This window comes from Capra hircus, chromosome 14 (assembly GCF_001704415.2).
Source record: "Capra hircus breed San Clemente chromosome 14, ASM170441v1, whole genome shotgun sequence".
Taxonomy (NCBI): Eukaryota; Metazoa; Chordata; class Mammalia; order Artiodactyla; family Bovidae; genus Capra; species Capra hircus.
This window is the reverse complement of record NC_030821.1, coordinates 80415131-80442409: the sequence shown is the minus strand read 5'-3', so window position 1 is coordinate 80442409 and position 27279 is coordinate 80415131. Positions and strand designations below refer to the sequence as shown.

Here is a 27279-nt window from a genome sequence, read left to right as displayed (position 1 = left end):
AGAGCGCTTGTGAAGACTTATGTTCACAAGAAAACCCTGTGGATAAATGTTTATTGCAGCTTCATTCAAAACAGTCCCAGATGGAAACAACCCAGATGTCCTTCAATGGGCAAGTAGTTAAACCAACTGTGGTCCATCCGTGTCATGGAATGCTTCTCAGCAATAGAAAGGAACAGACTCGTGATATGGGCAACAACGTGGATGAACATGAAGGGAATGATGCTGGGTGAAGAAAGCAACCCACCTCCCCCTCAGCCGACCTCATTATGGAGGTTCATTTGCATAACAATATAGACTTTCTCAACTTTGCAGCTGGTCATCAATAAGTGAGTGAGCTGGATGTGGGAGCTCTTGTCCTGAGCTCGCCACTCACAGATCCACCAGTGAGAAGGGCACTCCCACCGTCTCCAGCCTACACGTACTGAACACATTTGGCAAGCTTGCCACAAGGGTAAAGCCCCAGAGCAAGCCAAGTCAGAAACCTTCTTCCTCTTCAGGACACGTTACAAGAAAAAGAAGTGGTTCGACCAGCACTGATCCACGGGCTCTGGAGGCTCCCTCTGGGTTCTGCTTACCTTGTCAGATCTTTGGGAAACATACTCAGGGCTTCGGAAGGTGCGGCAGAAAGCCCAAGGGCTGGGCTGGAAAGTTCTATGGCAGGGCTGCCTCCTCACGCACTGCCAGCTCCTCCGGACAACTCTTTGTTCCCTTATGGAAAACAGAGGAAGACGGGATCATGGTCATCCCCCACAGGATCACTGGGACAAGTGGAACTTAAGAGACAATGTTGGTTTGCAAGCAGAAGAACTGTGCACCCAACGGAAGCGCTGGTTTGTGTGTGGTTGGGGGGTGGGGGCAGAAGGAGAGCTCGGGTGAGCAAGGCTGGGGGCTCTCCGATGGTCAGCACCGCCCTGCACCCAGGCCGCTTCCACGCCACCTGCCCGCAGGTGCCTAGGGCGGGAAGGGTTGCTGCTGTGAAGGAGGAACTGATTTTATGTTATTTAATTTGAACTAATTTGAGTTTAAATACCAGGAGATGTCAGAACATGATCCTAATAGATCTTCAGTGTCTGTGTCTTGCTGTTTGTTGCAGTTTTTAAACTGAACCAAGAAAATACATTCATTGTGTCCTAATAGTTTAAACAGCAAGTTAGGTGCATGGTTTTCCTTGCTCATGGGGTCTCAGCAGCTCCAGAACGGTCTGAGGGATGCGCTCAGCTCAGCTCCCGCTTGGGGAGGGTCTGTGGACTCAGCAGCCCAGGGCAGATCCAGCCACGGTTCCCCGAGTCCTTGGCTGCGGGCAGTCAAATAGACCTCTGGTTTGCTGTCCGGGTCCCCGCGGCCTCCCTGGTGGCTCCGTAATTCCTAGAATAATGATGAGCCTCAGGGCTATGGCTGCAGGCTGCCGGTCAGCTCTGGGCCAGGTGCCGAAGGGCCCCCAGAAGCAGACCAGAGAGGAGGGCTGAGGGCTGATGGTTTCTTCTGGAGGGGATAGCACATCTCCAGGGCAGGTGTGGAGGGAGGGCACCGTCCAGCTGTGCTGCCGCCCACACAGGCAGGCCACACACTCTGTCCCTGGTGTCCGAGATCCTCAGAATCGTCCCAGCTGGGCAAGGGGGTGGGGATGCAGGCTCCCCAACCCCAGGGGCCGGTGTTGGGGCCTCAGGGACTGAGGAGGGGAGATGGGGCCCAGGCCAGGAAGTGCCGACCAGGCCTGGGAACCTCGGGCACAGCTGTGGATGCCGCTGTAGATGCCTTCTAGGGCTGGTCGGGTGGGACTCCTCAGTGAGAACGAGAGCAAAGCAGGAAGCCTGCTTAGGGCCCCATTGCTGGGGGCACGCAGCTGCAGTCAGGCCTCTGGGCTGCTGCCCCTGCCACATGCAGACCCTCTCCAGGTCTTCTCTGCTCCCTGGGACTGTGCGGAGTGTGTTCAGAGACACATGGGCCAAGGCTGGGCACGGTGCCCAGCGTGTAGGAGGCGCATAAACAGATATTTGCAGGATGAGTGAATCAATGCATGACTACAGTGCGCAGGGACCCTCACTATCTCCAGCTTACCTGGCCTCCCAGACCTGTCTCCCAGCTGCAGACTGAGAAGAGCTGCAGGGTGCTGGTGGCCGGGGTGCCAAGGCCCCGCGTGCCCAGAATCTAGACCTCTGCAGCAGAACCAGCAAGGTGGTGCCGTCCTTGGGGGGCCCAGGGGGCTTCTCCAGGCCCAGGTGCAGTCCTCCAGGAGCCTCCTGCCCCACAGTGACATGGGCCGTCCAGGTAGCAAGCCTCAAGATGGGCATAGCAGGCACAAGAAGGCGGAGGGGGTCCAGTGGTGGCGTGAACTGCATGGGGTGGAGCTAGAAGCGGGACCCTCGCCAGCCTAGAGGGCACCTGAACACTGGGGAGGAAGAACCTCAGGGCACCATTAAAGACACAGGGTTCTCCTCCTGGCATCTTCCAAGCTGGGGACAGATAGGCGGCAACCCTGTGCCCACTCGGCCATGTCAGTGCCTGTTCAAGACCCTCCCCCACCTGGAAAGGGGACACAAGCTGAAGGTCTGGACCTGGCAGAGACAGCCCACTCCCTGGACAAGCGTGGCCTCAGCTACCCCCTGCGTCCTCACATGGATGGGGAGTGTGGCCCTGGATCCACCCTGCTTCTGCCCCTAGATGGCCTCACCCTCTGGAGGCCTAGAAGCGTGACAAGAAGTATGCTTCAGGCCAGGCCCAAGATGCCCTCAGAGGGGTCTTCTGAGGTTGGAGAGAGATCAAAGCCCCCAATTACAGTAACAACCTTTTGCCTTCTCTTCCCTTATCTTGTTTTAAACAGCTGCTGCTCATCAATCACCATTTTCGCTTCTATGATCTTGCTTGCTTGTTGCAGGGGAGGGATCTGAGCTTTTTGAGCAGAAAGTTTCCCGTGTATAAAAGACACCCAGAACAAAGCCAGGACACTCAGCCTTTGGAGGTAACTCTGCCAGCAGGCACCGGCGCCGGCTGAATAAACCCTGCTGTTCTGCGTCTTTGAGGGCCACTTGTCTCTTTCCGACGCCATGGTTTCTATAACACTTCCAGTCCTGAACTGGAGCGGCAGTCCACTCCACTCCCCGAGGTTTGATGGAACCCTGAGGGGTGTGTGGTCTCTGCCAGGGGAAGGGGTTGCTAACAATAAAGCATCCATTATTTACCATCCAAATGGGTTTATTCGGGAACAGCAAAGGATCACAATTTGGGATTTGCAAAGAACGCAGCTCTGGTGAGCTATACGCACTGCACGTCTAGTAAAGCAAAGACTAACCGCTTTTGCAGAGGAGAAGGGGAGTGGGGAGGGGCCGTTATGAACAAAACGTCCACTGGAGGAAACTGGGAGTTCGCACCGCGGTGGCTTTTCATTGGCTGGGCTGCTGCCAGGCAGGGAGATAATCTTCCTCCTGCTGGTCTGAGTCACCGCCTGCCAGAGAGGCGTGGTAGATGTCTTCCCGTCGGGACCTGCACTGACCTCGAGGACGACGTGCCGTGCACGAGTGCTCCTGCAGGACCTGCCTGCCCCTCCGCGACCCAGGCCCTCCATTTCAGTGACTTTCCCTTTGTTACTCTCACGAGGTGCTGGCGGTGAACCAGGCTCAGCTCCACACACCCACCGGTGCACAGCTTCTGGCAGCTACACTGCCTGCCACACTCCCACTTGGCCAGCAGGGGGTGCTGGAAGGAGCTGGACAATGGAGGGGAGGAGCTTGCCTCTGACTTGGCATTACATTTAACAGGATAACGGAGAGTGAAATTCCCTGGCCAGGCTCCGCCCAGGGTGTGCTAAAGTTTCCATGATGCGCTGCTGCAACAGAACCCAAGGGCACCGACTCAGACAGGAAGGCTCTCTCATGCACCACTTCCTGGAGGCCTTGGCCCCTGCTCTGGTTGGTGAGCTGCCTGGCCCACCTCCAGGGCCCCCCACTCCATGACTCAGCCCCAACCTGCAGGGAGGGAGTGCCAGACTGTCCTGGGTGTGCCGCATAGGATGCTGGCTGCTGGGAGACCTCTGTTTATCCAGTTTACCACCCTCCCGCTCCTGGAAAATACCAGCTGCCCACGCTCAGGGGCCCAGGCTTCCTGGCACCCTGGCTCCTTGCTGCCCAGACCAGCTGGAACTGGAGCACCTGCCCACCCAGAATGAGGGGACCCAGAGGGAATGATCCCATCCTGCAGCTCGCTCTGTCCCTCCTCGGAAGGAGGCAGCTGGGACAGTCCTGTGCACGTGGACACTCAGAGAACCCCGCCTGAAGACACGGGTCCTTCGGGATCAGTATGGAGAAGCTGTAATTGCCCTTGCTGCAGGGAAACAGAAGGCTGCAGTGCTGGGAGCCGGGGCCAGGCTCTGTGAGAAGGAAGGGAGGGAGGAGGCGAGACTGGTCGGGGCGGGTGCCCGAGTGACTCAGGACACGCGGCTTTCTGCTCGGGACACTCCAGGTCCCACCAGCCTGAGCTCTCCACTGACTGCTTAAGCCCTTTGTGAGGTACCTGGTGCCCCTGAGCAAGCCAGCCTTCCTCTCCTTTCCCAGCACTCTGTTCATGGGCCCTAAGATGAGAAGAGTTTCCATTCTTTGTGGCCAGGACTAAGGCTCAGCATGTGCCCAGGGTCAGGGATCAGTATGGGACCAGGGTCAGGGCTCATAGTGTGACCAGGGTCAGGGATCAGAGTATGGGACCAGGGTCAAGGCTCAGAGTGTGACCAGAGTCAGGATTCAGAGTGTGACCAGAGTCAGGATTCAGAGTGTGACCACGGTCAGGATTCAGAGTGTGAGCAGGGTCAGGATTCAGAGTGTGACCAGGGTCAGGATTCAGAGTGTGACCAGGGTCCAGGCTCAGAGTGTGACCAGAGTCAGGGATCAGAGTGTGACTAGGATCAGGGCTCAGTGGGATCAGGGTCAGAATTAAGTGTGTGACCAGGGTCAGGGCTCAGAGTGGGACCAGGGTCAGGGCTCAGGAGACTCCTTGCTGGAATAGACATAGGAACACCCTCTTCCCAACCTCTGAACTGTGGGGGGTCTGAATCCCACCTGGGACCTCACTGCCCTGTGCCCAGCACAGGGTGGGAGGTTGGGTAGGGAGCAGGGAGGGGGCAGGAGCAGGCCTCAGCCTCCTGTTTATGGGGAGGTCCTGGGCTTGGTCCCTGGGCCAAGGTCTTTTCCCAGAGGCGGGTTCAAGCTCCTCTGGGCAGTGTCCAGCCTCGGGCCTCACTGTCACCTTAGTCTCCTCAGCCTCCTCTCCATGCCTCCTCTCAGCCGCTCTGGGGAGAGCAGGGCAGTGCCAGCCTGAGGAGGCCTGTGCTGAGAGTCTAAGCCTTAACGGGAGAGCACCAGCTTGTAAAAGAGTGAGTTTTAGATGCCTGCTGGGTGGACTCTCCCCCTACCCCAGCCCCTGGGTGAACAGGTGCTTGGATGCACTTCTCTGCCCATACCCGGGCCAGGCAGCCTCTGCCCTCCTGCTCTCTTTGTGGGGAGGAGAGGACCCCTTCCCTGGAAGAGGTCTCTACAGGTAGCTGGCCCTCTCAGACCCCCACCCCACAGGAGTGCAGAGGCTTTGCTGCAGAAGGCCCTTTGAGAGTCCGTGCTTTTCCATGCCGGCCTACTAGGGGAAAGGAGCTCTCACAGGTCCCCAGGAATATCAACCTCAGTTTGAGGAGCGCTGTGCCCGCTAGCTGAGACCCCGCTGACCTTGCCTGTTGGAGGCTTTTGGGAGTCCACCTCCCTTGCCTAATGCTCTGCCCTGGCTCCTCCTCCTCAAGGCATCCCCTCCCCACCCTACTTCAAAATGCAGCCCACCCTGGAATCTGTTCCAGGCTATGCACACGGCTGCCCTGTGTGTGCCGGACTGACTGGTCTCTAAATGTGGCTCTCCCAGTTCCTCACACCCAGCCCCTCGCCCCTGCACCCCAGGACCCAAGCCTGGCACTGAGCAGTAGTCAGCAACACCTGAACAAGTGGCTGTTAGCCACCTGCAGCGGTGGGGCTGGAGCTCCAGGTGCTGTCTCTGCCTCCCACAGCCGCTCTGCTGCGTGCACAGACCCAAGGCCGCATCTGGCCTCCACCTGCTGGACCCTAAGCTCAGTCTTTGGCTGGCCCACTGCTCCAAATAGAACTCTCCAGTCTGGGCCCCATCTCGCACTTCCCAACCACACGCTCCTCCAAGAAGATCAAAGAATTTATTCAGGCTTGGGCTGAGTGCTCAGGCAAAATCTGGAAAGGCACCCAGGCATCAGAGTCCAATCTGTCTGTCAGGACAGCTCCAGGCAAGGCTGGGCTTCAGGTCAGGGAAGCCATGGGCTGCTGGGCATGGCCTGGTCATTGCCATGGCTCGTGGCCGCAGGAGGTCACCAAGCTAGGAGGGAAAATGGGGTGGGAGGAGTGGATGGAGTGGACGCCAAGACTGCTCAGCCAGTGTCTCCCACAGTCTTAGGGAAGTGAGGAGAGCTCTTGTTCCTTACCCACCCTCATCTTTTGGGGCCTGGGACAAATGGGAGCCCACACACCATAGAGCTAAAAATGTGAATGTTTTAAAAGAAGCTTTAGAAAAGCTAAAATATCATTGACAAATATACCATCAAAACAAACTGGACAGGGACTTCCCTGGTGGTCCAGTGGTTAAGTCTCTGCGCTTCCAACACAGTGGGCACAGGTTCTATCCTTGGTCAGGGAACTAAGATCCCATGGGTCACGTGTGCAAAGAAAGAAAATAAACGACAGTCTAGTGTGAATTTAGGTTCCAGGTTCCTTGGCTGCACAGAGCGAGCTTGGCCCCAGCCAGAGATCTGACCCATCCTGCCCTGCAGGGGCCCAACATGCGTGCATATGGCCCCCAGCCTAGACATCTCCACCTCCCACCTCCACCAGCAGCTGCCCTGTGCTCAGCAGCTCAGCCCATTCTCTGCAGGGGGATGGAGACTGGGAAAGGCCACAGGCTCCGGGTGGGCACCTTAAGGGCACAGGGGAAGCTGGGGAGAGGGTCATGGGCACTGGCCAGGTCTGGGTGAGGGAGGGCCAGAAGATGAGTGGGGGTCCACCCTGGGGGCTGACGCGGGGGCAGAGTTACTCACAGCAGATGGCGCTGACTCCTGGCAGACAGACCCAGTCAGAGCTGCATCCAGAGGGGTGGCTGTGGTCACTGGGCAGGGGACCACAGCTGCCAGGAGAGAGAGGCTGGAGGCCCCCGGAGCGCATGGAGTAGAGACATCAGGAGATGTGAGCGCCCCCCACAAGATACCAAACGCAGGCCGCCCACTGTGAGCAGGCTGCACCCCCCAGGGCACCCTGGTCACCCTCTTTCCCACAAGCCTGGCCTGGAGGCCTGATGGGCAGTGTCGCAGCTCCCAACAGGATGTCAGGTACCCCCTGGCTCTGCTCGCCTCTGGTTAGTTGGCCCCCAGACCAGCAGCACCAGCTCCTCAAGGATCTTGTTAGGAATGCGGGCTCATGTTCTGCCCGGGTTTTCTAATCACAGCAGCATTTAGCAGAGCTCCAGGTGGTCCAAAGCCAGCTTGAAGCCTGTGATGCCTCAGTTTCTCCATTAAAATGAGTCTGGTGCCTCCCTGCTTGCTCTGGCCCAGGGGAGAAGCATGGGAGAGATGGCTATGCCTACTTGGAAGAGCTCTGGGGGACTGTGTTCCCCAGACCCCAGGCAGGGCCCTGTCCCTAAGACTCCCAGAGCGGGTTGCCACCACAGACACTATGCCTGCGCCTCCTCCTGTCCTCCCAGCTCAACCTGGGCCTCGTGATGATGGCAGAGACAGGGAGATGGATGGTTCAGAACAGAAAGAGGGGGGCGAGGCACAGGGGAGCCTCTGAGAGCCCCTGGGGACTGTGGGGGCAGGGCAAAGGGAAGCCCAGGCAGCGTGAGTCAGACTGGCCTGGCTGACCCAAGCTCATCTCCAGCTAAATTACTAGGTCTGCTCTGGCCGGGAAGCCAGCCATATAAAGGCGCCTGCTGCTGGCTCTTCCCCAGTCCCAGCTGGAGGATACCCCACAATGAGGCCACTCCTGGTGCTTCTGCTTCTGGCCACGCTGTGCACTGACCTGGGTAAGGGACGCTGACCTGGGTGGGCGGCGCCAGGCAGGGCTGGCTCCGGTCTGAGGGTCTGTGGCGTCAGCCTGGTGGGAGGCTTTAGAGAGTGGGGTGAGAGGCTATCGAGGCTGCTCCCTGACCAGCCAGACACAGAGACCTTGGCATCCTTTGGGGCACGGTTTCTGGAACACCTGCCTCGTGTGGAGGTGAAAGACCTCAGCGAGTGGTCTGAGGCTGCAGAGCTCTGGGCCAGGCAGGGGGACCCGGGTTCCAGCCAGGGGACCGAGTGTTCTGTTTCCCTGGGATTTCTGGGAGGTGGGACTCCAGTGCTAAACCAGGAAAAGAAACTGGTCACCCCTCTTCAGCCCCAGCTCTGCCTCGACCTGATGACCTGGCTTTATGACATTGAACATTAGCACCTGCAGCTTTTGAGGTCACCGGAAATGGGGCCTGGGGAGGGGTGATAGAGCCTGTGATTATCAACTGAATAATTATCACCCAGGGGTAATTAGCCCCATCACTTCCCCCCACCCCCAGCTTGGCTGGGGGACGGGTGTGTAGGGGGAGCTGTCTGGGGAAGGCCAGGGGTAAGTGGGTGTGGAGGGAGGCAGCAAGGGGCCCTGCACTTGGAAGGGGGCTCCTTGGGGATCAGCCCCAGGTTGGGGGGCCTGGAAAGACAGATGGACACTTGTGCAAGGATATGAGGCTGGTTTGGTGGCCCAGGCAGTGCACAAGTTCACTTCTAAAAAGAGAGCCTGGTGCAGAGGTGGAAGTGGGAATGGAGAGCCGGTGCTGGGAGGCCCAGTTCAGCGGTGGGAATCAAGGAGGGGAGGGTGACCTCCGGTCTTGGGTTTCCTGGGAGCATTAACCCATGAAGGCTCAGCACAGCTCAAGCATATGGGGACTACCTGGACCCTGTGGGGGAAACTGAGGCAACTCAGAGTGTCTCCTGCCCACCAGCACCCAGGACTTAGTTGCACATGGGGAACTAGGAATGACTGGGGCTCACCCTTAGGCAGAGAGGCCTCTTCTTCTTGAGGAGTTCCAGAACACTGACCTGGGAAGGATGGCCTCTGAGCCTGGGGCTCTGAGGGTCTGAGCTTGGCCTTCCTGCTTGCCACGGTGCAGCTGCCAGTACCCCGACTCTCCATTAGAGGGGAGAGTTTTGACATCAGTTGATCTGTGTGTGCCAGGATACCCCCATAGGGCACCCCTCCCAGAAAACCCCCAGGGACCCCCACAGGTCCCCCTGCCCAAAACCCTGGAGAGAGGTGCCCTCTCCTGCAGCACAGCCTCCACACTGCTGTAGGGGGCTCTGGCAGTCCCACTTACCCACTTGTCCCATCACACCTCCTGGGCCCTCCCAGCCTGGTCCCCGCTGGCCTGGCCTCTGCCATGCTGCACCTTCTGCCCGAGAGCTCTTCCCCAGATGACAAATAAAAACCCGTTCATCTGTCCGGGCCTAGCTCCAGGGCCACCCAGTCCAGAAAGCTTTCCCAGACGGCCCCACCCTCTATGAAGACTGCAGTCCCTCTCAGCCAGGTGCCCACGGAGTGTCCAGTGCATGCCCCACTCCAGCCCACTCCGGGTTGCATGCTGTCCCTTCGTCGGCCACACTTGCATGGCCTGTGGGGTCTCCAGGCCAGGAGCCTTGTACCCATCTCCGTGTCTGTGGGACTTGAAGCCAGGCGTTCAGCACTCGGGGGCTGGCTGGGAGTGGACTTTCGCTGCAGATGCCCCTGTGTGCAGAATCTCAGAGCCTCGGTCCTCTGGTCCAGGCAGCAGTCCTGGGCTAGGCGAGGACACTGTGGCTGAGAGGGACAGGGGCAGAGAAGGAGGACTCTGATCACTTCTGTCCTGGGGGCCGCCTGCACACCCCGCCCACCATCTCCACCCACACACCTGCTGCCAGACTGGCATTTGCAGGGGGCCTGTGGGGCACAACTGTCCCGAAGCAGAGCCCGAGCCCACGGCTCATCTCAGGGGAGCAGGAATGCCTCCAGAGCAGGAGGAGGAGAAGGAGGTGCCCAGCCCAGCCCCAGGCCCAGGCCCCCAGGGTCCCCGCTCCCCATGGCTGCCCGAGGCCTGGCCCAGACTGACCGGGAACACCCCCAGAGCAGGAGGAGGGAGAGGAGGCGCCAGCCCAGCCCCAGGCCCCCAGGGATCCCCCCAGTGGCTGCCTGAGCCCCCAGCCCAGACTGACCGCGGGCCTGTGCTTCCTTCCCTCCCAGCCCGGGCCCTGCAGTGCGAGCCTCTGGTGGAGTGTGCCCCGCCCGACAAGTACTGTGTGATTACTCGGGCCGGTGAGTACCCACACCGGCCCCACCTCCTGCACGTGGGCCTCTCGGCCCAGCCCAGACCCCGGGGACACCACGTCCTCCTGCAGGAACCCAGCAGTGGAGCCCCCCCCCCGGGGCTGTAGGGGAAGGGACGACCCATCCTTCTTTGTAGGCTTCATGTGTCCATGCAAGGGCTGGTTAAGAGAAACTCCTTCAGCAGCCCAACAACACTGTCACCCTGAGATCCCAGTGCCGGCTTCCCGGTTTGAGGGAGTCCCTGCAAGGCGGGAGATCGGGGTTTGACCCCTGGTTTGGGAAGAGCCCCTGGAGAAGGACATGGCAACCCAATCCAGTATTCTTGCCTGGAGAATCCCATGGACAGAGGAGCCTGGCGGGCTATAGTCCACGGGGTCACCAAGAGTCAGACACGACTGAATGACTAAGAACAACAACAGTGTAAAGTGTTTGGGAGGGAGGGAGGGAGCAGGCATCCCATGGATTCACCAAGACAGGGACAGGGGGCCAGAGGGGACATCCGCACAGCTAGTGCGCCTTTCCTGGCCGGCCTGCCTTGCACCGTGGGCTGCAGGACCTGTGACCCCTGACCTGGGCACCCTGCACTGTGCTCGGGCCCCCGGCCTGACTGCCCAGCCACACCGGGACCCTGCCTTCCCCAGGGCAGGCCCACGCCTTCCTCCCACCTCCCAGGATCCCTCCTCGGGTCTGAGCTGCCACGGGCCGGGTGGTGCCAATGACAGGCAGGGTCAGGGTGCAGGGGGGGCCCCAGAAGGACACATGACAGGAGTCTGCTCAGTGGGAATGCCTGGCCTGGATGGGTGGCAGAGATTGGGTAAGGATCTGAAATGAAGGGGGCCCCTCAGAGAGAAGAGACGTGAAGGTGAGGGGCAGACGTGGGCACTGTGTGAGGGCCCAGAGATCTGGGCTGGGCAGCTGGATTCGATTCTGGGAGGGAATGAGGCACCCTCTCCCCTTGCAAGTGTGTGCTTAGTTGCTCAGTCGTATCCGACTCTGTGACCCCGTGGACTGCCGCCCGCCAGGCTCGTCTGTCCATGGGATTCTCCCGGCAGGAATACTGGAGTGGGCTGCCATTTCCTCCTTACAGGTAGCTGCTGCCACTGGGGTCATGTCTGCAGAGGCCCTGCAGAGTACCCCCGGCTCCCCACATGAAGCAGGGCAGCCAGGCAGCCTCACTAGGGTCACCTTCTGGGCCACCGCCCCTTGTCAGTCCCAATGACACTGAGGCCCTTGCAGCCAGGAAGCATGACAGGGTCATAGGGTCTGGCCCAGAGCCCCGATGAGTGCACAGCAGGGCTGGGACCCATGCTGGGGTCTATCTCCCCCAACCCAGCTGGCCATCAGCCATGTTCAGCCTAGAGACACCGTGCAGGAGTGGGGCACCCCTCTGATGCCTCTTGGAGCCTCCCCTTCTGTCAGGCAGAGAAAGACCTCACCCAGAGGCATGAGCATGTCCCTGTCTCGGGACTAGGGGACAAGCCCTGTTCCTGGCAGAGCACTAGCTGCCGGGGCCACAGCTGCGAGCTACTCCCCCTCCAAGTCACCTGGCAGGTGGCCCTGAGTACCCACTAGGTGCCCCTGCCTCTGGCCCCACAAGATTGCTGGCTTCAAGGGGCTTAGGGGCTTACTAGGGAGAGGTGGCCAGGACACAGTGAGCCTTGAAGTGAGGAGAAATAAGGGGGAGTGGGCGCTGCTTCATCCCAGCAATTCCCAGCAGGCCCAGGATGCCCCCTGGGGCTCCCTTCACCCCAAGAACCTCAGCTCTTCCACCCTGGACAGGACTAGACACCCTGAAGGCCCACAGTTCCACCCTGGGGTCGGGGGCTTCCCTTAGACGCCCCAGGTCTGCTGTCTCTGCCTTCACCCCACTTCCCACCTGCACCTCACCATCCATCTGTCTGTCCATCCTCCTGTCTGACCAGGCAGCACTCCTTGAGTATCCCTTCCAAGGCCAGCAGTCAGACTCAGCCCGACCTGAGTCAGGGGTTCCCCTGACTGACAAGTAGGGATGGAGCAGTGAGACCCCACCCGAGGGAGATGGTGCAGCGGGGCCTGGAACAGCAAGTGGAGGGACAAGGGCCCTCTGGCCGGTTCAGGCCTGGGCGGCAGTGGGGTGGTCACTGCTCTGTGTTCCCTGTATCACCCAGAGTGCCTCCAGCAGGTTGTGAGTGCTCCCCGAGCCTCAGTCTTCTCATTTGACCATGAGGACGGTAGCTGGGCAACCCTGGGAGCTGAGGTAGTTTCTGGGCCTCCACTTCAGTGGATCTGCTGAGGAGGGGCTGAGATCATGGCCCCGCAGAGGTCCTCGCTGCAAAGAGCCAGCCCCCACTGGGCGCCAGGCCCGGATTAGCAGTCATCTTCTCAGTCAGTCCGCTGACAGCCCCGCCCTGAGACACCATTCCTCAAGCCAGGAAGCTAGAGCTCAGAGCCTTCGGGGGAGGACGTGGCCACACTGGGAGGTGTCTTCTCGGCTGTAACTCAGAAATGGGTTAGCCAGTTACCAAACAGAACTCAGGTCCGCTCAGCAGACACCCAGCAAAGCCAGTCTGCTCAGACCGGGTGGTGGTGAAGGGAAGTTAGCATTTATTACAGGATCTAGCAAGGAGAATGGACAGCTCATGCTCAAAAGCCCCAAACTTCCTGAAGGCCGATTTTAAAGACAACATTAGGGACGAGGGTGGAAGGTGCGTGATCACGGGTTGGTGGAGAAGTTTTAACTGCGGGATTTTCTGGAATCTTGACCAGCTGGTTTCAAGCCATCTGGAGGCCAGCGCTTGTGGTCAGTGTGTAGTCACCATCCTCCACTGGCTGGGGGGTCTTAGTCTCCACAGAACAGCTCATGACAAGCATCAGAGTGTCATCCGTGGCCCTTCCAGAGGAGCCAGCCGCCCTGGCTCTGTCGTCCTGATCATTAGCTGCTCGAGTTTGCTCTTTAGAGCTCAAGGAGGGCCAGACAGAAGCAAGGACACCAATGGGCTTGTATCCAGGAGACCCCCAAGGTCCTACTGGTTCCACCAAGACCATCCCTGTTATGTTCTGCCCACAGAAACACAGCTCCTTACCCAAATAACTCAGCAGAGCTGCAATTAATTGTTGCGTTAACTGCATCCACTGCTGGGGTTAGAGATAAAGAAATACCGCATCCAGTGTGCAGGCCTGCGTGCTCCCCGCATCAGGGGCTTCCGGGGAGGAACAGCTGCCCACCTGGGCAAGCTGGTCTTTGCTCAAGGCCCTTCAGAGGGTCGCACTGGCCTATGACCCCCCTGGTCAGGGCACAACTTTGACCTGCCGGGAGCAGGTGTTTCTGTCCTCTTTGGCCAAGGCCTTGGCCTTAGAGAGCGAGAGCCTTCCTGGTACCAGTGGCTCTGATGGCAGCACCGTAAACGTGGCTCCAAGCCACGCCGGCCGAAAGCTAACACTCATTCAGCTTGCTCTCAGCACTCCTCACGGATGAACCCATCTAACTCTGAACAACTGCACAGTTGGCTCTCTGATTACCCACACTCTCCAGACGAGGAAATTGAGGTGCTTGGAGACAGACCCTGCATCCTCTCCGGCCTCTGGGCTGACTGTGAACGGGAGTCCCCTTCAGGTGGGCTCACAGTTTCCAGCATGTTCTGCATTGAGAGAAGCGACTCACGCTGACCCAGCACCACCGGGCTCTGAGCTGCCAGCACCATCATCTCGGGGGCCCCGCTCAGCAGCCCCCCTCCAGGGCAGGTGCAGAAGCTGAGCCAGTGTCCGTGGAGGAAGGCATCTTGCCAAGATGCCCTGTTCACTCCCTGGGGCCCTGGCTCACCGTCTCCCTGCACAGGGATGTGAAACTCTGACGGCAAATGTGCAGGCTGCCTCATGTCCTCTAGCCCCCACCCACCTTTTCTAGGGCTTGCCAGACCCACAGAAGGCCAGGTGAACACAGGGGCTGGCCTTCCCTCTGGAGCCTGAAACCCAGAGCAGAGAAGTGCCCCCACGTCCGTCAGAGGGGCTTGGAAGACAGCCAGGGCGTGGGAGCCGCTGTGCCGGGCCCTGGCCCCAGGCGCCATGGAGGAGCTGGTGTGAGTGGGAGGCAGGCACACGCACACTGGAGAGCCCAGAGCCCGGAGCCAGCTGTGCCTGCAGCGCCCTGGCCCCCAGCGGCAGGCCCTCCCCGAGGGCCGGCTGGGTGGCAGAGCAGGCACCCACGGGCCCTTGCCCCTCTCTCCACAGCCAGCCCCGGGGGCGTCCTGGTCATGAAGTCCTGCGCCCCGACCTGCCCCAACAGCACCGTGACCTCGGATGGCCTGGCCCTCTCTGTCTCCTGCTGCCGGGACAACCAGTGCAGCAGCAGCGCGGCCACGGGCCTGCCGGGCGGCGCAGGCGCCCTGTGGGTCACCGCCAGCCTGCTGTGGACTCTGCTCTGGGCGGCCTGCTGAGCCCAGTCTCACCCGAGCCCTCGCAGCCTGCGTGGGGTCCGCCCTCAGCACTTGTCTCCCCGTCTCTCCTCCCTGCCTTCCCCAGGCCCCACCAGCCCCCTCCCAAGAGCAGCTCTCCCTGCCGCAGGGAACCATCAGCATGGACACACCCTCACCCGGCCTTCTCCTGGGTTCCAGGGGTCCCCTAGCCATCCAGCAGTGGGAAGGGCACCTGGATTCTCCCCAGCCCCTTCCAGCCCACTTGAGGGGCTCCCGCTGTGGAGCCCCTCTCCCTCAGGCCGTGCCTCTCGGGCCCCCTGTGCTCTGCGACCCCCGCTCCAGCTGTTCCTGTGCAGGCGAGGCAGGCCTGAGAGCAGGGCTTTGCACGCACCCCTCCAGCCACTCCTGCCCCATGAGGACTCCTGCTCACCCGCCCGCCTGTCCGTTGCTCAGCTGGAGCACCCACGCCTCACAGACCCAGGGGACGTCCTCGGGGCCAGTGGGCCTGCCTCCTCGGGCTCTCACGCTGGGGCTCGGGGTGCGGAAGTCCAGGGGTGGGATGGGGTTTCTGGAAAGTCACCAGCACCCCTGCCAGCCCCTGCCAGGTTGGCTGACCACGGCGGGGATGGGCCTGTCTCCCCGAGGGCTTTCTCCCAGATGTCAAGAGAGAAGGAATAAAGCCGCAAGGCGGCTCTCAGCTCAGTCTGAGATTGAGTCTGGAGGGGAGGGGGGCTTCTCGTCCTTGGTCTCGGGGAACCCCGTGCCTTGAAGGCGGGCGGGGGACACGCTGTAAGCGTGGGGGAGCCTCAGCGCACGTGCTCAGGTGGGGAAGCGGCACTTCTGCTCCTCGAAGAGCAGGGCCTGTCCCCAAGCCCTCTGGCCAGGGTGGCAGAAACACACTCTCAACAAACCCCGACTTGGGGGGCTGACATGGCAGCCCCTGGGGCGCCCCTTTGAGCCTCAGCCTCCCCCAGCGCAGGTGGTCAGCTCTGCACCCCTCTCCCCCGCCCACCCTACCTCCCTGATCGGGGCACACCAGGTGCCCAGGGCTCTGGGGCTCCTTCCAGGCCCTAAGCTCTCCAGTTCCCCCAATGGTCTGCTCCTCAGCCCCTCTGCCCAGGGGCTCTAGGAGCCCCCCTACCTGCCCCAAAGGGAGGAAGACCCTTCTCTGGCCCCAGGGCCTGTGTGCCCAGCCACTGCAGGGCCACTGTGCCGGTCACAGGGCGGTGGTGGCCATTCCATCACAGTGGTCCTAGGACGTGCGGGACAGCAGAGGTTCAGGCCAGTGGCGGGGTCGGGGGGGCCTGCCCTCTCGGGCTTCCTCCTGCCGTTGCATCTTGGGCCGTGTGGAGGACAAGACAGGCTGCGGGCACCCTGCCTTGAACCAAGGCAGTCAGGGTTCCCTCAGGGCCTGTCCCAGCCTCCAGCGCAAGCTGCCTGCACAGCCCAGGCTGGAGACCCAGGAGAAGGTGGGCCTGCAGGGTGGCCATCCCTGCGGCAAAGTTGGAGCTCAGGGCTGGGCCACTCCGCCCAGCCTGAGAAGCTTGGGGTTTCTCTTCTTAAGGAAAGTGGAAATTTCCTTTCTTGAGTCTCCAGTCAGACCAACCTTCCCTCTGGGGCAGGCCCCACCCCTACAAGTCCCAACGGAAAACCACGTTGGTTGCCACCTCGTGACTCGTGGCCGCCTCCTCAGTGTTCTGCAAAGGGGGTGGGGAGAGGAGACTGTTTCCGGATGAAATTGTTCACGTGTCCTCAGATCTGAGAGCTTTCTGGACTGCCCCCCACCCCCCCATCCCACCCCACACCTGCTGCTGGGGGTCAAGTGGTGCACCGAAGACAGTCCTCTCTGAGTTCTCCCCACCCATGTCCACAGCTGCCCGCCCCCGCCCCCTCACCCTGTCTCAAGTCCGCAGACCCCCGGAGAGTGCCTCCTGCATGGCAGGACCCCACACTGACACACATGGGAGCCACGGCCCACAGACCGACAGGCCGAGCTGAGCCTGCGGTTTCCCACGGCGGCTGGAGGGCTCAGCGGCAAGGCTGTGGCAGTGATCCTGACTGCGGGAAGGCAGCAAGGCGGCAGGTGCAAAGGCCCGGAGGGAGGCAAGGCTGACCCCCGGCAGGACGCCGGAGGGTGGGCAGCAGATGCCCCCGCAGGGCAGGCTCTGGGCAGCGGGGCAGGGGGCCGGCTCTCACCCTTGAGCCCCTGCTCCTGCTGCTGGCTTAGGGAGTGGCATTTCGGGTGGCGTGGGGGTGGGGCTGTGGCCTGTTATTCCTGATGTCCCTAAGGGAGGGCCACGGCAGGAGGGCAGGCATCAGCTCAGAGAAACCACTGGCCATAGGGGTCCTAGAGCCCTGAGCCCTGCTTGTGCCCTGGGGTTTACTCTCAGAGCTGCCTCCTCTGGCCTAGGCACAGCCCTGGGACTCCAGGGCCCCCCACAAGTCACGTTCTCCCCTACTCCCTAGGGGGCTGCCCCTGCTCCCCTCTTATGTAACATCCTCAAATTAAGATGACACAAACCCCTTGATCCGCTAAGCTCTTGTGACTGAACTCCTGACAGGCCCAGGTGGGGACCTACCTCCCTGCCCAGGGGCCTGTCCCCACACCCAGAGCAGGCTGCAACAACACGCACACCCCTGGACTAGGCTGGTGCCAGCACCGGGCCCCCAGGGCCCCCAAGCAAAGCAGAGAGCGGCTGGGCTGGGCGGGCCCAGGTTTCTCGCTCAGCAGCGGCCTGAGGCCTGGAGCAGCAGACACCAGGGCTCCTCCGCGCCGGGTCGCGTGAGGACAGCATGCCATTAGTTCCCAGGCCGCGCGGCTGTTGCAGGCACCACACTGCTGACCCCCATCATCCCGGACCCAGGAACCTTGTCGGTAAAATGCAGGGTCTGAAGAGAGGCTGTCCCCATCTGAAATCTGGGTCTCACTGACAGGCGGAAGCCCTCTCACCACGACACATGCTTGGGAAACAGTAGTCCCCATTCCACAGTTTCATCAGCTGTTTCCAGAGAACCTTTCAGTAAGAAAATTCTAGGTTGTCCTGGCTGTGTTTCACTGGCATTTAAAGAGTCACATCACCAAACAAGGGGCCGTTTCTTATTCCCAAGGGGCAAGGGACAGAGGGTGGAGGGTTGTCACGGAAAGGAATTTATACAATACTCTGGATAAGGGGTACGAGTGCCAAAGATGGACAGACCAGCAGGGCCCATGATTTTCATTAGATGTTTATTACAGTCAATGATGTCCTCCCAAAGCCGCCTCCTCCCGCTTCATGTATCAGTTCTATTCAGTTGCTCAGTTGTGTCCGCGACCGCAAGGACTGCAGCAATCTTAAGTAAAAGGAGTGTCTGCATTTTAGGTGTTGCGAACCCCAGAGCTGCCCACCAACTACCCACAGACCTAAGGCTCTTAGAGCCCCATCAGGGCTCACTCCATGGCCTTTGAGAATGATTAGACCTGTACATAAATGAGAAAGGGGAGAGGACTGAGGACATAGAGAAACATCACTGTAACTATCTCCTAGAGCACACGTGAGTGGTATGAGTGGCTGGGTGGATGGATGGACGGATGGATAGATGGATGCATGGGTGAATAAATGGATACATGGAGTGGTGGAGACAGTGTGTGTGTTGGTCACTCAGTCGTGTCCAACTCTTTGCAACCCCATGGACTGTAGGCCACCAGGCGCCTCTGTTCATGGAATTCTCCAGGCAAGAATACTGGAGTGGGTGGCCATCCCCTTTTCCAGGGGACCTTCCAAACCTAGGGCTCGAACCCAGGTTTTTGGCACTGCGGGCACATTCTTTACCATCTGAGCCAACAGGGAAGTCCTGCATGAGTCGATGGATGGGTAGACAGATGGATTGATGGATGGATGGAAGAAAGATGAAGGCATAGGTAGATGGGGAGATGGAGACATGGATGGACTGACAGATGGATGGATAGATGGACAGAAGATGGAAGAATGCCTGGATAAAAGCACAGGTGGCTACATGCATGGAGAGGCAGATGAGTGAATAGATGGTGGGGAGGATGGATGGGTGGGTAATGGATGGGTGGGTGGACCCATGGGTAGATGGGTGGATGGATGCATGCTGGATAGATGGGTGGATGGGTGCATGCTGGGTAGATGGGTGGATGGGTGCATGCTGGGTAGATGGGTGGATGGGTGCATGCTGGGTAGATGGGTGGATGGATGCATGCTGGATAGATGGGTGGATGGGTGCATGCTGGGTAAATGGGTGGATGGGTGCATGCTGGGTAGATGGGTGGATGGGTGCATGCTGGGTAGATGGGTGGATGGGTGCATGCTGGGTAGATGGGTGGATGGGTGCATGCTGGGTAGATGGGTGGATGGGTGCATGCTGGGTAGATGGGTGGATGGGTGCATGCTGGGTAGACGGGTGGATGGGTGGGTGCGTAGGTGTTAGGAGCAAGTGATGGCAGTGGAGTGAGGGAGGAAGGTGAGAACGGCCCCATGTACACTACCCTAGAACCTCTACCCAGGCCTTCAAGAAGGACACAGCTCACACCTGAGGGCTTCGCCCTCATCACCCAGATCCCCAAGCTCTGGTGTCCTCTCAGGGATGTAGCCAGAGGAGCTGACAGTCAGGGCCCACGCAGGGCTCCGTGGAGAGGCTCCCAGGGCTGGTCCTAGGTGCTGCTGTGGGCAGGGGTCCTGCAGGGTCTCTCCCAGGAGAGTTTGTCTCTCTTGGCCCTCAGAAAGCTAGAGCTCCTGTCTGGCCACTCCTGGCAACAGGCTGCGCCCCAAGGCAGGGAAGGACTTCCATATGGCTACTCCTTGGATTTCCCATCTAGCAGAGCAGGAAAGAAGGGCCCTGCAGGTAGGTGAGGCCAGCACAGTGGGGCAGAGCCGGCCTGGAGCCCCATCCCCCAGCCTGGCCGGAGGACAGCAAGGGCATCCGGGAGCCTCACTCAGAGTGGGGGGAGTGCCCCTGGAGAAGGGCAGCTGGCGGCCCCAGGGTCGGGCTAGGACAGGGGGTGGGGGCCACCTCAGGCCCTGGGAAGTAGATGGCCGGTGGCCTTGATTCTGGCCTGTGATTCTCCTTGACCAGGAGGGAGGAGCAGGGAGGCCTGGGCGGGGGAAGAGCCCCAGCCAGGGGGCCAGGCCCGCTCTGCTCCCACGGCTCTGTGCGTCACTGAGGGGCCTGAAAGTGTGGGCAGGTGTGTGACTGGCAGGAACAGAGCAGGCCCGAGACGCCGTGTCATCGGAGGCCTGACTCACGGGGAAGTCACAGCTCTCCAGCTGCGGAGGAAGGAAGACAGATCCTCTAAGCCAGGCCCTGGCTCCCTTGCTGGCATGCCCTTGCCCCACTTCACCCCGGGGGAGCTCCCCAGGCCCCTGGCCTCCCCGGCATCACGCCCACGTGCGGCACACACAGAGCATCGCAGGTGCACCCCCACACCTCCCCAGCGAGTTGGGGGCCCCGGAGGCTAGACCCTGTCTCTCCTGATTTGGTCTCTACTTCACCCTCTGTGCCTGGCCTGTGCTCTGTTGAAGGAATGAAGGAGAGGCTGAACCGGCACCTTGAGGTGGAGGGAGGTCTGGGGGTACAGCTGGGCGATGCTGCCCCTGTAGTGGCCTGCAGCTGAAGCAGCCTGTCCCGGCACCGGGTTTCAGGGGGTCCAGACTGGGCCTGACTCGCCCGCCCTGGTACCCGCCCTCAGCCCAGGATGGGCCTGGGGACCTTCCCAGGGCTACACTTCCAGGAAGCCTGGGTTGGCTGCTGTGCGCGCTGAGCCGGGCCCTTCCCTCTCTGGGCCACCCTCCTGCTCTGTGGTCCTGATGGCCAGGAGGTCTGGGCCCAGTCCCGCCCCATGGCCAGGCTGGGACCAGGGAGGAGGGCAGGGAGGCAGGGAGCAGGCAGGGGCAGGGCTTGTCTTGGCTTCCTAGCCTGCTGAGTCCAGGGAACAAGCAGAGCAGCGGGGCAGGGGGTGGTTCCCCTTCAAGGCCTCTCCTGGCTATCATGCCTGCTGGTACAGTCAGGCCAGGGACCAGGCCGACAGGAGGCTGGGACCCAGAAAGCAGCAGCTCTCTCCAGCATGAGAGGAGGAAGGGCAGGAAAGGCTACTGATGGTAGAGAGAAGTGCCAAGTTCTGCCCACTCCCAGGTGACCTGGTGCCAGCCTCGTCCTCTCTGGCCCCTCATTTCTTTACCAGTGAAAGAGGATGAAAGACCAACTTCTGGGCTCCTCTCTCCCCTGAATCCTGCCTCCAAGACTAATGGCCAGGCCACTGCCTACAGGAAGCCCTTCCTGACTGCACTGTCCTGGTAACTCCCAGTCCTCTGAGAGCTCTTGTATCGGGATCACCCACTCTCTCCCACAAGTAAAGCATATCTGGGCTTGATGTTTCTGCTAGGAAGCCACCAGGAGAGGTGGGAGCCCTGTCCGGGGCAAAGGCCTCCTCCCCACAGAGCAGGGTCCAACGCCACCTCAGCTCCGGTGAGCAGCCCTGCCGCCAGGGCACACAGCCACTGCCCCGGAGGTGGGCCCGGGGCCCCACGTGCGGGGAGCCCACTGCCCAGCGGCCTCATGTGCAGACTTCCACTCCCAGCCGCGACTGTGCGGCAGGCAGCACGGGGCTGACAGGAAATCCAACCCCAAACCTGTTTTTCCAGCAGTGTCCGTGCCCCTGGCCCACGTGAGTCACCCGGCCCCCCCCGCGCTCCTCAGCCCTGCCAGTCCCTGCCCGCTTCCCAGGCCTCCTGGGCCCCCTCCCTTCCGGCCCTGCCTCCTGTCTGCGGGGAGGCCCCAGAGCGCGGGGTGATTTTCTCTCTCTGGATCAGGGCATGAGAGCCCCATGTTGCCCGCCTTCTCAGTCCGGACCCCCAAACAAGCCCCGAGATCAGCCCGCAGGACAGGCAGACTTCTCGGGCTCAGCAGGCTGAGTGGGGCTGCCTCTTGGGCTCTGGTGGGCCCCTCCTGTGCCCCGGGGTCCCAAAAGGCCCCGGAACACCCCCTCCACCTTCGGGCAGGCCCTGCAGGCCCCGTGCGGGCAGTCAGTGCCTGCTTGGGCCCCCAGCTCTGCGCACTCCACTGCAGTCTGACTCAGCCCCACCACGGCAGGGAGGAGCAGAGGCCAGCTCAGCCGTCTGCTCGAGGGGGTCCGCAGGGAGGAGAGGCTTGAGCCGGGGCCCCAGGGAGCCTTGGGCAGGCCCTGCCCCCAGACCTTCAGGGGCAGGTCCATCGGCAGGTTCGCTGCTGGCATGGGCCCAGGGCTGACCTTCATCAGTGCTCCAGCCCCACCCGCGGTCCTCACGGCCTGCCTCTGAGCATCTCACCCACACCACCCAGCAGGCGCTCCAGGAACAACAAAGAAGTGGTGGGGTCCCAAGGCCAGCAAGGGATTCCCTGGTGGCTCAGACAGTAAAGAGTCTGCCTGCAATGCGGGAGACCTGAATTCGATCCCTGGTTCGGGAAGATCCCCTGGAGGAGGGCATGGCAACCCACTCCAGTATTCTTGCCTGGAGAAGCTCATGGACAGAGAAGCCTGGAGGGCTACAGTCCATGGGGTCACCAAGAGTCCAACATGGACTGAGGAACTTTCACTTTCCAGTATTCTTGCCTGGGAAATCTCATGGACAGAGGAGCCTGGCGGGCTACAGTCCATAGGGTTGCAAAAGAGTCAGACACAATGGAGCGACTTAACTTGCACTTTCAAGGCCAGCAAGTGGACAGAGAAACCTGTGAGGAGAGGGGCAGGGGGGCAGGAACGTCTCGTTAGAGGCCCGAGTCCCTCCCGTGAACACTGCCAGAGTGGGATGGTGGTGGGGATCTGCCCGGCACCCCCAGGCAAACCCCATACCAGATGGGCCCCTGGGCCTGGCCAGAAAGAGAAGGGTTGGGCCTGCCTTGCCTCTCAGGACCAAAGCAGACACAGAGAGCACCCGTCACAATGAGGGTCTGGGTCTTTCCTCCACACTGCCCGCTCCCCAGCAGCCCGGCCCTTGCCCGTCCTCTGCCACTCCAGGTCCTACTGGATCACGTGCCCCTCCCCCGACAACTGTGGTGCCCACCTCTCTGCAGGCACATCCGGCATCCACACCCTTGCCTCGAGGGCTTCTCCTTCCCCCGTTCACCCAGGTCCAGACAACTTAGTGAACACTTTGCTTCCAGGTGAGAAACAAGGACATCACAGTCAAGAGCGATTCCAGCCAGCCAGGGCAACCAGGAAGGAGAAGGATAGCCACCATCCGGCAGCCGCTCCCCTGCAGTGAGCACTGAAGACACTGTAATAGCACTGAAGATAGCCAGGTAGCTGAGATGCATATGAAAGGAATGACCCCAGTGAGCCCAGTCTGTTGCCTCTTCCCATACAGAGGAAAACCAGAAAATGCTTAACTCCAGATAACTGGTTTTCTTGAATTGACAAGAAATACTTCGGATGTTCAGACTACACGCCTTGTGTTACAAACTCCTATATAAGCTGACTCCTCTCTGCTCTGCTCCTTGGAGCAATTCTCTCAGGGTCACTCGAGATGCTGCCCTCCAGGCTTGCAGTCCTAAACATTCGCAATGAATAAAACATAACTCTCAACTATAAGGCTGTGACTTTTTTTTTAAGTCGACGCTGGGGTCTTTTTCTCAGGAGACCTGGTGGTTGACCTAGCAACCCTGAGCCCCTGGAGCCCAAGAATCTAGGACCTCCTCCTGCCTCCCACCCCGGCCCGAACATGGCACTGGGCACCCCCAGGGCACCTGCACAGACTTGGGATTCTGTGACCTTATCTGAGGGTGGGAGTCAGAGACAGCAACCAGAGCTGGGCGGAGGGTGAGAGCCGGGCGAGCTGCAGACCCAGCTGACGCCTCTGTCTACAGCCCGCCGAGGGGGAAGCAGCGGGAGGTGAAGGGCAGAGAGCCCTGCATCTGGCAGGCAGGGGTGTGCTGGGCTGGAGGGTGTGGGCCAGGCAGGGTGGGGCAGGTCCCCGCCCCTCCCACCAGCACCTGTCCCAACTATAAGGCCTCCAGAGAGGGGGAGGGCCGCCAGTGCTCCCAGAGGTGCCCTAAGATGAAGACAGCCTTGCTGTTCCTCGTCGCCTTGGCTGCAGCTGCTGGGCCAGGTGAGGGGCTGGGTGGGGGCTGGGGGAGTGGGTAGCCAGACCCTGGAAGCCTGGAGTGGCTTCTCTCTAGGCACGGAGAACCCTGGGCATGTGGGGGCTAGAACAAAGTGAACCCCGCACAAAGTGAGCACCTTAACTTCGTGGGATCACAGACTTAACAATAGTTCAGAATCAGAGAATCTTACAGTCAGTCAACCCAGCGGATCAGACATGTGGAGAGGGAGCAATGCTGGAGGTCGTCTTGATATGCTTCTCCCTGAGAAAGACAGAGGCCAGAGGCCAGCCCCAATGCCCACCCCCAGGCCCCAGGGCCCTCCCAGGGTCGCCCATCTCCCTGCAGGCTCAGCATGGCCAAACTGACAGCCCCCAGGGTGCCAACTCAGCCTCAGGTCCTCACTGTGGGCTGTGCACTGCCCACTGCAAGACAGTCCCCAGGGAGAGGACAGCAGCCAGGTCCTGTGAGCTGCTGTTAGCACACCCCAGAGCCTCTGATGCCCCTGGGGAAGGGTCTTCAGTGCAGCCATATTGGCTGCCTGGCCAGTCCTCTAGAGACGCCCAGTGCTGGACAGCTCCTCCAGGGAGGGGGAGGCGCCAGGGCCCCAGCCAATGGGGACGTCACCTCCTGCCTCCCGGGGCTGTGTGCAAGATGTGAGCCCCGGTGAGGCCCGGGACCTCAGAGCGACTGGCCCAGGGCAGGGGTGGCAGAGGGCTCTGTCTAGCAGGGCTCTTTCAGCCTCTCTGGGCGGGCTCCCTGGGGCCTGCTGAGGCCCTGGCTCTCTCCCCAGCCCAGGCACTGCGCTGCCACGTGTGCAGCAGCTCCAGCAACTGCAAGAAGCCGCAGGTCTGCTCAGCCAGCTCCAGCTTCTGCAAGACTGTGATCAGGGGTGAGTGATCTGGGGGAGGGAAGGAGGCCCTGTGGGGCACCCCAGGGCTTGAGGATCATCCCTGGGGAGGCTGGTGGAAGGGATCTCAGTGACGGCCTGGTCCTGGTGGCGATGGAAGCTGGGACTTGGGAGGCCCTGGGGGACAGGGGTGCCACCTGGCCTGACCTCACCCACCCATCTCCAGTGGAGCCTCTGTCTGGGAACCTGGTGGAGAAAAACTGCTCCGAGTGGTGCACGCCCACGAACGGCCAGCAGGGCCAAGTCAGCAAGGGCCAGGAGACCACCCTGTGCTGCAATGGCGACCTGTGCAACGAGGGTCTGCAGAGCTGGCAGAGCGCCGCGCCCTCCCGCACCAGTGCCCACCTCGGCCTGGCGCTGGCCTGCGGCCTCCTCGCCCTCCTCTGGGCCCCTGGCCTGTGACCCCCAGAACCAGGGCCCCACCCCCTCCTCTCCCTGGCCAGGATGGAGGCTCAGACACCCGGGGCTGGGGGCTCCGCAGAAGGTCTGGGGCCACCGGAAGGGCTGAAGGCTTGGAGCGGCCCTGGCGCAAGAGGACCCGCCTCCCTCCCAGAGCAGCGGGGTGGGGGAGGGGACAGGAAGCCTTCCGTTCCCTCCTGATTTCATCTTCATGCTGTTTGGTTTCTGTTTGTTTTTCTATTCAAAGCCCAGCGTTGGAATAAATGACTGAAAACCAGTGTGGTCGTGTGGGTGCTATTCCGGAGTGGAGGGGGTGGGGGGCGGCCGTCATCTGCACACACAGGCCCCCAAGTCCCAGGGCTTGTCACCCAGAACCAGTTTCGGCAGCATGCACAAAGCCTGAAGTGCCCTCGTCACCCCGCCTTGCTGGAGGGGACATGACCCTCCTCAGGCCCCTCCTCTGCAGCCCCAGACAAGGAAGGCCCTCCTGGGAGAGGCCTGAGCAGAAGCAGGGCGCAGAAGCTCGTGGGTGCAGCCCTGATGGGCAGGCCGAGCTCTCCACCTGGCTGCCTGGGACCACCCGGTGGGACACCCCGCCCACCCTGCCAGCCCTTACCCAGCGCCCACATCCAAGCCCCGCCGGCCCAGGGTCGCTAGGATCCCGCTTTGTCCTACCAGGTGGCCTTGAGCAAGGCTCTTCCGCTCCCGGAGCCTGGGAGCCCTACGCGTACCAGCGGCGCGCGCCCGGGGAAGCCAGCGCGCCTCAGTGTCGGAAGTCGGAGGTCCCGGCGCCCGGGCGCAGCTGGCCTCTCCCTCTCCGCCCTCGCAGGGCCTGCGATCCAGCCGCCGCTCCTGCTGCATCGGGAATACTCCGAGGATCAGCGCGCCTCCCGGTGGCCACACGCGGGAGCCGGGCCTTGGGAGGAGCTGCCAAGGGATGGTGCCCCGCCCCTAACTCGGAGCCCACTAGGGGCCCTGGGAACCAGCAGCAGGGAGTGAAAAGAACCGGTCAGATACGCGGGCCACGGAGGTCGGGCAGAGGGACTGCATCGCGCCGGGGGAGGGCTGTGCCTTGCCCTCAGGGGGTCCCACGGCAGGCTGCCCGTGTGGCTGGGCTTTGGATCAAGAGGCAGGGAGCAGGGACAGGGACGTTCATCTGGAGGGAAGGGAGGGTGATTCCACAGGGGACCCCCACCCCGCACCTGGAAGCCCGGGGCAACCGGCGAAGGAAGTTCGGAACGGAGGAGGTTGTCGCCACGTGGGACCAGGAAAGGCTCCGCAAAGGGGACATCCCTCAAGGGACAACCCAGGCCACGTGGCCCAGGAGGAGCTGAGAGGTAGAAGGCACCTTCCAATTCCTGAGAGCGCCAATTGCGCCCAGGTGGCTGTGACTGAGGGCGGCAGTGAAGGGCAGGGTGGCCTTCCAGAGCTGCTGGGCAGCAGCCGCCTGCCCCCCTGTGTCTCCAGCAGCTGAATTAGTGACCTCGTGTTTGGACCATTCAGTGTGAATGCAGGTGGCATGGGTTTAAGGCTTTCATCCTGCCTCCCCTGTTCTCTGACCACCTGTTTTTTCCTTTCCTCTCTTTTCTGTCTTCTCTTCCGTGAAGAGATTAAGCTTTTGTGATTCCATTTTATCTCCTTTGTTACTTTATTAAGCAGAGCTCTTTGATTTTTCTTTTCTTCCTCTGTCTTTTCTTTTCTTTTTTTTTTTTTAATTTTAGAAAAGAATTCTTTCTGCTTTTGCATGTCTGAAAACTTTATTTCCCCTTCACTTTTCAGAGATGTTTTCACTGGGCATGTAGCTCCAAGTTGTTTGTCTTGCTTTTGTGCTTGGTATTTCAAACATTGCTTTGCTGCACTGGCTTCACTGTTTCTGACAAGAAATCTGCTGGCATCCCTGTCTTCAATTCTCTGTGCATTATATAATCTCTGCTTCTAGTGTTTTCTTTTTACCACTGGTTTAAGCAATTAATCACACAATGTGCTTTGGTATCAGTTCAGTTCAGTTGCTCAGTCGTCTCCGACTCTTTGCAACCCCATGAACTGCAGCACACCAGGCCTCCCTGTCCATCACCAACTCCTGGAGTTCACTCAAACTCACGCCCATCGAGTCAGTGATGCCATCCAGCCATCTCATTCCCTT

General features: G+C 60.7%; 3 protein-coding genes across 9 annotated transcripts; 2 read left to right on the top strand and 1 right to left on the bottom strand.

The window, feature by feature from the left end:
- On the bottom strand, positions 6172-26010 carry LOC102175041. Of its 7 annotated transcripts, XM_018058662.1 has the most exons (6): positions 25812-26010; positions 9379-9857; positions 9056-9189; positions 8058-8143; positions 7082-7184; positions 6172-6366 (listed from the first exon to the last, which is right to left on the bottom strand). In XM_018058662.1, the coding sequence occupies exons 2-6, from the start codon at positions 9389-9391 to the stop codon at positions 6244-6246; spliced, it is 459 nt and encodes a 152-aa protein (XP_017914151.1). In that variant the 5' UTR covers positions 9392-9857; positions 25812-26010; the 3' UTR covers positions 6172-6243. The 7 variants fall into 7 exon arrangements, 2 of the variants coding, with proteins under 2 accessions (XP_017914151.1, XP_017914150.1); XR_001919170.1 differs by having other exon boundaries at positions 7082-8375; positions 9056-9191; XR_001919172.1 differs by lacking the exon at positions 8058-8143 and having other exon boundaries at positions 9056-9191.
- On the top strand, positions 7991-15454 carry LOC108637536 (lymphocyte antigen 6E-like). Its single transcript, XM_018058663.1, has 3 exons — positions 7991-8061; positions 10278-10349; positions 14568-15454. The coding sequence occupies exons 1-3, from the start codon at positions 8010-8012 to the stop codon at positions 14771-14773; spliced, it is 330 nt and encodes a 109-aa protein (XP_017914152.1). The 5' UTR covers positions 7991-8009; the 3' UTR covers positions 14774-15454.
- On the top strand, positions 23723-25414 carry LY6D (lymphocyte antigen 6 complex, locus D). The gene is made up of 3 exons (XM_005688804.3): positions 23723-23835; positions 24621-24719; positions 24904-25414. Exons 1-3 carry the CDS (start codon positions 23784-23786, stop codon positions 25137-25139), a joined length of 387 nt encoding a protein of 128 aa, XP_005688861.1. The 5' UTR covers positions 23723-23783; the 3' UTR covers positions 25140-25414.